At 38.4% G+C, this 11,990-nt stretch overlaps 1 protein-coding gene across 2 annotated transcripts in view; it reads right to left on the bottom strand.

The window, feature by feature from the left end:
* Nucleotides 1–11,978, bottom strand: part of RUVBL2 (RuvB like AAA ATPase 2) — a 12,939-nt gene extending 961 nt beyond the window's left edge. For both annotated transcript variants that reach the window (XM_032235653.1, XM_032235652.1), the window contains exons 1-14: nt 11,881–11,978; nt 8,920–8,968; nt 8,313–8,368; nt 6,845–6,986; nt 6,564–6,693; nt 6,111–6,177; nt 5,860–5,966; nt 5,261–5,354; nt 4,746–4,869; nt 3,612–3,706; nt 2,784–2,902; nt 2,042–2,161; nt 1,770–1,899; nt 292–406 (exon numbers count right to left, since the gene is read on the bottom strand). In XM_032235653.1, coding sequence (XP_032091544.1) covers nt 292–406; nt 1,770–1,899; nt 2,042–2,161; nt 2,784–2,902; nt 3,612–3,706; nt 4,746–4,869; nt 5,261–5,354; nt 5,860–5,966; nt 6,111–6,177; nt 6,564–6,693; nt 6,845–6,986; nt 8,313–8,368; nt 8,920–8,968; nt 11,881–11,895 — 1,363 coding nt within the window. In that variant the 5' untranslated portion in view covers nt 11,896–11,978. The remainder of the gene's footprint in view (nt 1–291; nt 407–1,769; nt 1,900–2,041; nt 2,162–2,783; nt 2,903–3,611; nt 3,707–4,745; nt 4,870–5,260; nt 5,355–5,859; nt 5,967–6,110; nt 6,178–6,563; nt 6,694–6,844; nt 6,987–8,312; nt 8,369–8,919; nt 8,969–11,880) is intronic.
* Nucleotides 11,979–11,990: the final 12 nt, after the last annotated feature.

Here is an 11,990-nt window from a genome sequence, read left to right on the forward strand (position 1 = left end):
AAAAGAACAACAAACATAGTATGTGGAGTCCTAACCTTTGATGGCCTGGCTGAAGTTAGAGAGCTCAGTTGTTTGCAATTAATTTGTATGCTTGCTGATTAAGTCTTAATTTCAATAGAATTAGTTCATATAACATATTGCCATAATGTACTTTTGATAGATAATTTAGCACATTGCTTTTTTTTTAAGAGCTCAGTATATAATTGTTGCCATTAGGAAAAATGACTGCTAGAAGGGAACGTGATTTTGGGACTGGGACTCTGATTATTCTTCGCTCATACTTTTACTCACTGAGTTCATTAAACATAAAAGCATCTTGATATTCTTTCATGTATTGAGTGGAGCGTGACTCATCCAGGAACAGGGAGTATACACGCTTGATGTCATCAACCTGAACTTCTGTGCCCTGAGGACATAAAAGGAAAGAGTCAATATTCCTGTCCCACAGACAGAAACCCATGAAGATGACCCCCACCAACTGCACCATTAAAATAGTAAAACTGTTCTGGTCATGACAACTCTCCATCATAAGTATACCATAATTATTGTGAAGATATGGAATAACTGCCATAGGTTAATGATGATGGATAGTTTTATGTCATGTACAGTATTGGTGTTGAGTAAGGAGAATATGAAACTTGCACAAAACAGCCAAGAAAGGTTCCTTTCGAAAGATGTTTCCTCATTGATGACTATGAAGAAGACATGTTATGAACAAGGGTTCCCAAAACAACACTGTTTTCATGTTAAGTGGATGAAGCTGATTAAGTCTTAATTTCAATAGAATTAGTTCATATAACATATTGCCATAATGTACTTTTGATAGATAATTTAGCACAGTGGTCCCCAACCTTTTTATCGCCGCGGACCAGTCAGCCTTTGATAATTTTACCGTGGCCCGCTGAGCGTGCGCAGGGGTGGGGGCACGGCCCAGGAGCTTTTGTGCACGGCCCAGGAGCCTTTGCGCTGCAGCGATCATGGCCCCCGGCCGCTGCAGCGATCATGGCCCCCGGCCGCTGCGCGGCCCGGTGCCAGGTACTCCACGGCCCGGCACCGGTCCACGGCCCGGCACCGGTCCGCGGACCGGGGGTTGGGGACCACTGATTTAGCACATTGCACAGTACTGGGAGGTGTAAGACAACTACCAACATGGAAACAACCAACATGGATGGATTTTTCAAACTTTGTTGGGCAATATAAAATTCATGAGAATCTAGACTTCAGGAGCATTGCAATCAATAAGATATCACAAACATTTTCCACACAGATTCTTTCGGCATTCAAACCTAGCTTATTCTGGTAAGATTTTCAGTTTGGTAGGAATATAAAAAATGCGCAGGAAAGTGAAGATTTAAGTTCAAGTACATAAACAATACAAATTGTGAACATGCATTTCCTTCTACATGTCTGAATCTCTGGGTAAAAGTAAGAAGCCGGAATGTGTTTTCTGGACTCAGTATACAATCATCAAGACTTCAAAATTATAACTGCACTCCAAATTTTCAAATTGTCCTTATTCTATGACTGTCAGTTCTTATTAATATTTTTTTGAATAAATAAAAAGTTTTGTTAATACACTTTTAATCTTACCAATGTACTGGGAAATTTTTAAAGCTATCTATAAACAGTGATATAACTGTCTGTAGTTCTACGTACGTACGTACGTACGTATGTATGTATGTATGTGTTCTTGGCCATCAAAAGACCTTGAGCAATGGCATAGTCCATTGTCAGAAGGCATTGAAACACTATACAAGGTCTGAGCTTACCTTTCTTTTGCGACACACCAAGTTGGCTGCTGTAATGAGCTGGATGGCATACCGCAAGGAAGTCTCCAAACCAATGCGGGTTAATACTGTGTAGGCATCTTCATTCATCTCAACATCTTCCTCTTCACACCTGAAAGAGAAGCCTGGCGGTAATCAGCATAAGAATGCCTCATTTCAAGTAGAAAAATAAACTATTGTTGTAGTTGGGAAGGGGGCAACTGTGATACAGGCAATATATTTCAGGCCAGAAGCTGATACAATGTGCTCCTCACCGGATTTTCAATATTTGTTTTGTCTCCTTATCACTGTATGGAGAGGTTGAAATAATCAGCATACGATCCAGCAGGTCAATAGGAATGCCATGGGGGCTTTGATAGTTGGTGCCACGAATCCTACATTGCAAGGAAAAGAAATTGATGGGGTCCACAGGACTAATAAACCAGTAGAAAGAATATCATGTAAATATAATGCTAAGAGCTCATCTTTGGACAACAGGTTTTCCTTCTGCACCTTTAATGAATATAAGCAAATCTTCAGCATTTGTTATCACATTCACCTCTGTTTGATATTATCCCACTAAAAGTCACTACTTGAGAACAATGGTTTCTGTGCAATCTTAGCTGGCTTTACTGAAAACACCCATCATATTTAATACTTTATAAGAATTCTCCACTCGACAATGCACTATGATCATATGTAATCTTTCTTTCAACTGTATCCTTGTCTATCAATATTTCATTGTCTTCCTTCACTGCATATGAGCATTTCTGCATCTCATTGCAGCTCAATTTTAATCTCATTGAAAGGGAGTAATGATCCATATAGGCATTACAATCATTTCAGAGTCATAATGAGCCTATCAAAATTATGAGAAGCAATCAATTATGCAGGGGAAAGAACAGAACTGTTGCCTAGACTAGAGTTTACAGAATTTGGGTATTGTAGAAGCTGGTTTTTAATGCTTTTGTCCATAATGAAATCTTTCAGCTAGTCACTGAATCACCTGATACCAACCTGGTTATGCCACGATTGGTGGCCATGATGAGGACAGGTGCCATGTCACTCTCCAGGGCTCGATTAAGAAAGGAGAAGCACTCAATATCCAGCATATGGACTTCATCAATGAAGAGAACCTATAGAATTAGGGAGAGAGGAAAAATCACATGGGAGGAGGTTTACTCTTCCAGAACTTTTAAGTCAGAGATAAAATACAAGTAGTCCTCAATCTTCCTAAGTAGGACTAGCAACTCCTCTGCTAAATTAAGTGGTTACTATGTAGGAAATTACATGACCACCACTGTGCTTTCTGGCTGAAAGCCAAAAGTGTATTCAATTTCACCCTTTGGCTTTTGTTTGCCTCCTAACCACTCCTCTGCCTTTCTAACTGCTCAAGGAGCTTATTATCTTTCTTATTGTGAAAACAGCTTAGGTTTTTTTTGAAATCCCTTCCTCTGCAAACTTTCTGTTCTGCCAATGAGGAAGCAAGTGATTTTTGTAGGCAACCTTTCCTTTTTCATTACTTGCTGCTAGTGCAATTGCACTATTTTTAATGTGTACAAGAATAAAAGGCTTACTCTCTTGAAATCCCTTCTTTTCCAATCTCTCTGCTCTACAAGTTAATGGGGAAAACGCCCCACAGGTCAAGCACAATGCGTGCTGGTGGTAATCATGATCAAATGATTGAGGGACACTATAAAGTCATAAATGCTCATAAATTGGCTGTAAAAAATTTTTTTTCAGCAGCATCATTAGTTTGGTTGCTGAATAAATGGTTAGTAAAGGACTACAAAATGAGGGAAATGGTGTGGAGATTTAATCTACATTCTAAAATGTACAACTCACCCCAGGGATCACCTCAGCTTTGCCTTCTTCTCGCCATTCTGCTACCTTTGCATTGATCTGCTCCCGTACTTCTGACTTTATTTCTCCTGTGTCACCTGGAAATATAGGATTAGAAACGAGAGGAAACATGAATCATTGTTACCCATACTTTTCATCTTTGTTTTCTGTTTTATGGCTTGGTAGATATTTTCTCAGTTAATAAGAGTTCAATGATTATAATTTCAGAAAATACTACCCAAAATATTTTTTGGTAAATAAATAAAAGAATAAGAGGATCATACATTTCCCATGTATCTAACTATTGATATAATTTCAATACTTGTTAAAATACACAGTAAAATATCATTGCATCTGAGTTATCTAACACTTACTGTTAATTACCATTACATAAATATCACAATCCTTAGATATCCTATATCCTCTGCATATAAAGTGCCAAAAACATAATTTTTACATTTTTTAAATAATAAATAGCAATAGCAATAGCAGTTAGACTTATATACCGCTTCATAGGGCTTTCAGCCCTCTCTAAGCAGTTTACAGTCAGCATATTGCCCCCAACAATCCGGGTCCTCATTTTACCCACCTCGGAAGGATGGAAGGCTGAGTCAACCTTGAGCCGGTGAGATTTGAACAGCCGAACTGCAGTCAGTTGAAGTAGCCTGCAGTTCTGCATTCTAACCACTGTGCCACCTCGGCTCTATGTTCCATGAATTCCATAGGCTTAAAGTTTGAAGAATTATACGATATGGAATTTCCCCCCCAAACGTTCCATTCAAAATTTACATTATACTGAAATGCTATTATTTGTGTTGACCTATAAGACATAAAAATTATGCGGGAACTGCTGTCCTATATTAAACCTATTGATTTTTTTTACCAATCATATAACTATAGTGAATTATAATTTCTACAACCTCCAGCCACCATAAAATAATGGGATATGTGATCCAACTGGCATAAAGAAAACTAGATTGACACTTAACAGAAGATGTCTCTTATAGATATGTATATTATATCTTATGCTATCTTAGCAACTTGAATCCAACGAAATAGATACTATCTCTTCCTTGACTGAAAATACCAAACACCAGAGTTTGATAATCTCCCTTTTCTCCCACTCCATTTTCCTACCAGAAAAGAGCGCCAGAAATCCTTGAGTGCGGCTATTGATGACATCAATTTCATGGAGTGAGACTGTATGCACGACTTCCTTGCGCTTTTGCAGTTCTCCATCAGGGCACTGCACAAACTTTGTCTAAATCAGACAGATGTAATTAAACTTGAATCCTCCCTATCTTATTGCTTCCCAGCCCAGCCCTGTAATTCCGAGCTCAGACAAAAAGCATCTGAAAAATGTATACTTATAAAACTATTATAGCATTCAGCTAAACCCAACACTATCTAGTCTCCTAGAGCTAGGATGGATGTCTTTATGATTCCTGCTTCCTAGGATTCTTAATCAGGGACTAAATTCTTTATCAGGGACTTCTGCCTTCAAAGCAAAGCCTCCACATCTTGGCCACAGTCTATAATGCCTGTAAAAGCTGTCCATCTCAGATCACAATTCCTACCTCCCCACTCCCCATAATAAACCTCGGGTCTCTTTGTAGCCTCCCACAAATTTACCTTCTGCCCCATGGCAATACCTGAGAGCCCATTGCATCATAATCCCGGGCCCGTGTGAAGGAACGTCCTAGTTTGGTAATCTTTCCTGTAGCTTTGTCTATAGTAATGACATCCCTGTAGAAACAGACAGAAGTAACTTTGGATTGGGCCTGGCATTCAACATTGAATGAAAGACATCTCATGAAGAAACTCAGTGTCTCCCATGGCATCAGAAGTACCAGCTAACTTCTCTTTTCTCTTCTGAAAGAAGAATCAAGATTTTTTTTTAAAGTATGAACTTATTTTTTGTTCCCCATCTGTTATCCTTTTTGCTTTAACACATATATGCTTCTCAATGTATGATCTCCATTAACCACAATGATAGCAATGATAAGTCATTCCAATGTCTGCTGGAGAACCGGACACCGAAGAATTAAAAGCACCGGACCAGAAAGACTGACATTCAAATCTGTACTTCACCATGGAATTCACTGAGTGATTTTCATAGTGTCTCTCTAAAAACCAGACAAATAAAAAAATTCAAGTCTTTGCCACTGCCTATCTAGTATAAGCCCTTGATTTTCATCTGTGTCTTATGTTGTCTCTTGCAACTCTTTCCCCTTCTTTGCCCAGAACTCACCCAGCTTGCACTTTCTCCTTAGTCAGTGACTCTATCATCTTGGTGCCCAAATCATAGATCGTCTCCATCTCTGTAGTTTTCAAGGTCAACTTCCCAACTTTGGCACCCTGCAACAGGAAGGGACCAATCAACTTTCTCCAGTTATCATGACCTTAATGAAGATGCTTTTATAGACAGTTTCAACCAGTACTGGGCAATTGGAGACATTCAACTTCATTTTCCCCATATTATTCTATTCTAGCTCAACTCACAGAACCAGTTGCTGGACGATCTATTTGAATCTCAACAACTTCACCTTCAATTATCTCTGTTTCTTCCCTGTAAAAAATCATTAAAATGTCATTAGAAAAAGGACATATGGTAACATGTCTCATTACATTACTTTTGAATAAAAAGTAGAAATATAATTTCAAAGTCAATCAAGAAACCTTTTTATTAGTTTCTACTTCCCATTTAAACAACTAAAGCTATAACTCTAGTTACAGCTAATTCAGAGTAATTGCACAGTAATTGACCAAATATCATTAAAGCAACCCAAAAACTATTGCAGCTAACAAGCTAAAATCAGCGTATAAGTATTGCATAGATATAAATAGTAAAATGTCTGTTCATTTCCTTAGGTTGTTTAACTCTCTGGTCCTTTCTGTTGGAGCAGTAGACTCTAATCAGTCTTTGGAGAATACAAATTCATGGCAACGTCTTACTTAATGCGGACACCAATGGAACGCCGAAAGGCCTGAGTTAGTGCCTCAGTTTTGCTCATCTCCAAAGAGAAGATTTCACTCCCAGAAATCGCTGTAAAAGGAGTGTCAAGACCCAGTGCTTGGGCCATGCCTGGAAGAGAGACAATAACATGGTTACTACAAGAGAATGCAGCCAGAATTATTCAGAAAAGAGATTCAGAATGAGGAACCTTCATGTTGATAGATCCATTATCATTCAAGATACCAGCAACTCATTGCTGGTTCCTAGAATTTCCCCTTACCCATGGCAATGGCTGTTTTTCCTGTGCCTGGCTGGCCGGCAATCAAGACAGCCCGACCAGCAATTTTGCCTTCCTTTATCATCTCCAAAATCACCCCAGCAGCTCGACGAGCAGCCAACTGTCCTACCATGCCCTGGGATACCTAACAGGGAGGAGAAAAAAGGGAGGGAAATGGACAACTGGGAAATATTTATTTTCCTTTATTTCAATCCTCACAAAGCATATTTCTCACATTTGCTTTCTGACACTTGACCTATTAGGTTCCACCACAAAACCGCGGACGACAAAATCGCGGTCAACGAAAGCGCGTATGTGACGTCATCACAGCGCGACGAAAAAGATCGAAAAATGTAAAAATAAAGCTAAAACCTTCCCCTAACCCCCCCAAACCTAACCCTAAACCTAACCCTTAACCTAACCCTAAACCTAACCCTAAACCTAACCCTTAACCTAACGAAAAACCTAACGCTAACCCTTAACCTAACGCTAAACGTAACGCTAACGCTCTAAACCTAACCCTAACCCTTAACCTAACCCTAACCCTTAACCTAACGCTTACTTTTATGTGAATCGGCTTGCTGTAATTTAATTTTTATTTCAATTTTTCGATCTTTTTCGTCGCGTTGTGATGACGTCACATACGCGATTTCATCGACCGCGCTTTTGTGGAACGCGGTTTTGACGGGTCACGGACCTATTAATCTCTCCTAATTGCAGTTTAACACTATTCAAATACTGCATATAATGGGTTATATATTTAACCCTATATTAATTGCATTTTAGATTGCAAAATTATAATCAGGAACTTTATCTTTCCTGCTTATTTTCGATGACAGTAGGAGATAGTTAAGATAAATAATTTCCTGGAAAACATTCAAGTAGTAAATTGTATTGAATTTACTTGTAAATAACAATGATCAGAGAAAAATTAATCCAGAACTGACCAGTCTTTATCTTAATAACAAAAAAACAAACTCATATTCCCTTGTGTGTGGAGTGGGGTGTGAATATTGATAGTTTTGACTTATGTTCAGTTACTCAGTGACCCATTTGAAATTATGACTGGCCTTCTAAAAGATTATTACAACTCAGATTTGAAGTTATGACACCAAGTTCCCCCACCCCCTAGCAGTATTGGGATATGTATAATACAATTGTCTGAAGAAGTTACATGTTTTTTTTTCTTAACTGAATAAACATTTATATATGTTCCACATATTTTTGTTCTTTAAATGTTAAGATAATTTATTTATAATGAAATTCATTTATCTGAAAAACATTAGCACAGATAAAGCCAATTAACTGAATGATTTGGCAAATGAATAATTTTTCTTCTCTTGCAGTTTAAATTTAAACACTAAACCTCTCTCAATTATTGCACCTATTATTCTACTCAGTCACTTTAACAAACTGCTTTTTCTCCCAACTTCAATAAATCCAAAAACTTTCTGAAAATTTTCTCAAGTACCTGTCTGGGTTCCAAGGTATCATCCAAGCCAAGTCCTCGAATGTGGGAATGGGCTCCTGTGCACATGAAAGAGAATGATTACTTGAAAAAAGGTTGGTGACATTGAATATTGGAAGCAGACAATTTTCTGGAGGCTTTATTTAATATTTTTTATGGGAGGGCAATTTCCACAGGTAATGATGCAAAGTTGTTGAGGCAACCTCAAGTAGGTAGATGGAGATAGTTTTGGGAGGTTTTTTTGAACTCTTTTTTTTAATTAGAGGAAGGTGATATCTGCAGTTAATAAGCCTACCTAAAGATCTATCTAAAATGTTTCATTTTCCTTACTCAAAATAAAGTAGATAATTTCTTGTCCATTTTATTTGGAAGTCACGAATAAAAGAATCTGTCCTGAGACTCAGCATTGACTGCCTTGCTGTATACCAGGAGAATCAAAATTACAAAGCCATCTAATTGTACAACAGCTTTTGATTTGGCAATCATTTCCATACAGACAGTAGCACATTGATTTGTTAGATTTGTCACATAATTATTGATTTAATAATAAACTTCCCCATGGGAATAAAATTGGAAATTGTTCTAGGAAGAGGCAGCAATGAACACATACCAATACGCTCAATCCGGGTAACATCGCGAATTTCAGGAACTTTTGTAGCCTGAGAAGAAAAGAGATGATGATGAGGTTGCTCATATATCAAAATTATTCTGTTCTAAATCTCAAATAAGTAACATATTTTGGTCTGAATTTTTGAGACAGAGAACAGATCGCTCTCTATATCTCTTTCAAAACATGCATCCCATTTGGAAACACCTCATATAAAGTGATATAAACTGTAACTGTGTGGCATCCAAACACAAAATGAGCTTTAATACTGCCAAAGGTGTTTTCAAGAATGCAAATGACCAGCTGTTTGCAAGGAGTATAAATCCTTCCATTCCCCATCATCCAGTCAGATATTAAAAAGCTTCTTGGATGAAAAGTGAAATGTTGTCAAAGAAAATCGTCTCTTGAAAAAAAAAACACCTTTGAGACCTCCATAAGCTGCATGACTGACAATCTTCATAGACACTGAGCTACTGAGCTACCAAATGTGAACTCTCTTGTCATCTCACATCACTCCAAACACAGAATATTATATAATTAGATCACATGTTGTTGGGAAATGTCCAACATGACTCCCAATCAAGCACTTGATAAAATAATCAAGATATGTATATGTGTGTGTATGTATGTATATATGTGTATGTACATATACATATATACATACATACATACATACATACATACATACATACATAATTAGTGTTACAACCCCTGGTATGCCCAAATATGGGAGGAAGCTTACTGCTTCCATTCTGTCTATCGGCTCGTCACAAGAGACCATCCAGACAGAAACCCAATATTTTTACTGTTGCCTTTGTTACATTTGTGTTGTATTTGTGCTGATAAATAAAGGGAGACTAGTATAGATCGATTTCAAGCTATTTAGTATGGCTAGCTGATGAGAGCTAAATAGCTTGAAATAGATCTATACTAGTCTCCCTTTATTTATTTATCAGCACAAATACAACACATATATACATATACATATACATATACATATACATATACATACATACATACATACATACATACATACATACATAATGGATGGAACAAAATAAAATGTAATTGGAACATGGAGACAAAGGAGGAAAAAAGAAAGATAAGCAAAGAGATAGAAAAGACAAACTGAAGCAGCATTGTACTGTGAATGAGGTCAGACTGGAAAACTGAAGAATACAGTACAGTAGCTATATGAATGATAGAATACATTTGTGTAAATGTTGTAGTTGTGTGGATGCACATATAGGTAGTCCTTGGGTTATGATGCCAATTGGAACTGGAATTGCTGTTGCTAAGCAATGTGGTTGTGTAATGTCATGTGACTGCATTGCTTGGTGATACTTCCTAACTCCAAGATACACAAAATCACTAAGCAGAAAGAGGTATGAGTTCCAGGTAAGGAATGTGAGTGGGGAGACTGAGGGCCGGCCAGCATAGACTGCACACAAATCGCAGGAGGCAGGGGAAGGCCACCACATGTTCTGTTTGAGTTGGAGGCCAAAAGATATCAGGAGAGGCTATACAAAGGCAGGGAAGCGCTGTGAGCGGGAGAAAAAGAGATAAATGATTTCCGACCTCTCCTGCTGGCTTCCCCACTGCTGAGTTTATTTGTGGGAAATTGACAGGGTAGCTAGTAAATGATGATCACATGACCACAGATCCCTGCAAGGTTCCTGCCATAAACTGATCACACAGGTGCTTGGACTATGATCACATGACCACAGGGGAACATCAATGGTCAGAACTTTGAGAACTGATCTACATTAAAAAAATTTCAGCACAACCATAATTTTAAATGGTCTCTGAATGAAAGGACACAAACGGAAGATTTTGTGAACATGAGAACCAGAGCAAAAAACAATGTTCTTAGAATATCATGGTGGTTTAGTGTTAGAGATAATCTAGATTAAAATCCTTACTCTTAAATAATTCAAAATATGATTTGGCAAACTATATGACCCCTACCCCCATTCCAATTTCTGCCATGAAATTTTCATATCCTGTATCTGGTGTTTAATAGGATCCATAATTGCTGGGGCAACAAGAATTCTCAGATATCTATCAAACGACTGTTTTGGATGTTGTTGGGGGGCACTTTCCCATTCTGATAGTGGAGAAATAGAAATCCTAATCAGAATCATTGGGAGACAAGTTAATCACTGTATCACCTCCCTCCTAGCAGCCCTGGTATAATTTACTCAGGAAAGGGGATAAAAGGAAAGTTATAAGAATATGCAGTAGATATATAGTCTAGCACAGCATTTCTCAAGCTTGACTACTTTAAAATGAGTGGATTTTCAGAATTCCCCCAACATGCTTAAACAAGTAACTGAATTAATGTATCTTCAGAATCTATACCCTAAACCATTATTAAATTTCAAAAATACATTAGAATAACCTTAGCCAAGCTACTACACGTGTTGTGCAAACACTATTGCTAAGTCTCAACCACCCGATTTAACATTTTGTGAACTCAGAACGAAATCTGATCAGCACAAGTCACCGCACCGCTAAGAATCTTGCTGTTATATATTTCAGAAATCCCAACCTAGCTTAATAAGTTTAAAGGACAAACTGGCAAGTGGCGAAACAGAACTAGGTAAACTCCTCGGAGTTAAAGTTATATACACATAAATGCAATTCACACGACATGGAAATGTATCCCAGTCCCCAAAATGCTGTCTTCCCAAAGAGCCTGTTCCCACTTTTGTCACATGGACTGGCGGCGAATGATAGGAGCTATAATCAAATGCATTTTAAGCAAAGCAGTCAGGCAGGACCCTCGTATTTTCTAGAAGGGAGCGAATGGGGAGGAGGACTAGTGCATCCCACGCGGGTTACTCCCGACTCGCTCCCCCCATCAGAAGCTCAATGACGACCAGGGACCCGGAGTGTCCTCGCGTGGGAGAAAAGAAGGTTAGCCGACTCTCTCCCAAGAACGAAAACGAGGCTGTTGCTCACCGCGGCCGTTGCCATGCTGCTATTCCTGCAACCCTCCTCTCGCGCCGTGTGTAAACCTCAGCCCGCTCCGCCTTCTACAAGTCACTGGAGGCCGGGAGCAAAAGCCGGAA

Source organism: Thamnophis elegans, chromosome Z (assembly GCF_009769535.1).
Source record: "Thamnophis elegans isolate rThaEle1 chromosome Z, rThaEle1.pri, whole genome shotgun sequence".
Taxonomy (NCBI): Eukaryota; Metazoa; Chordata; class Lepidosauria; order Squamata; family Colubridae; genus Thamnophis; species Thamnophis elegans.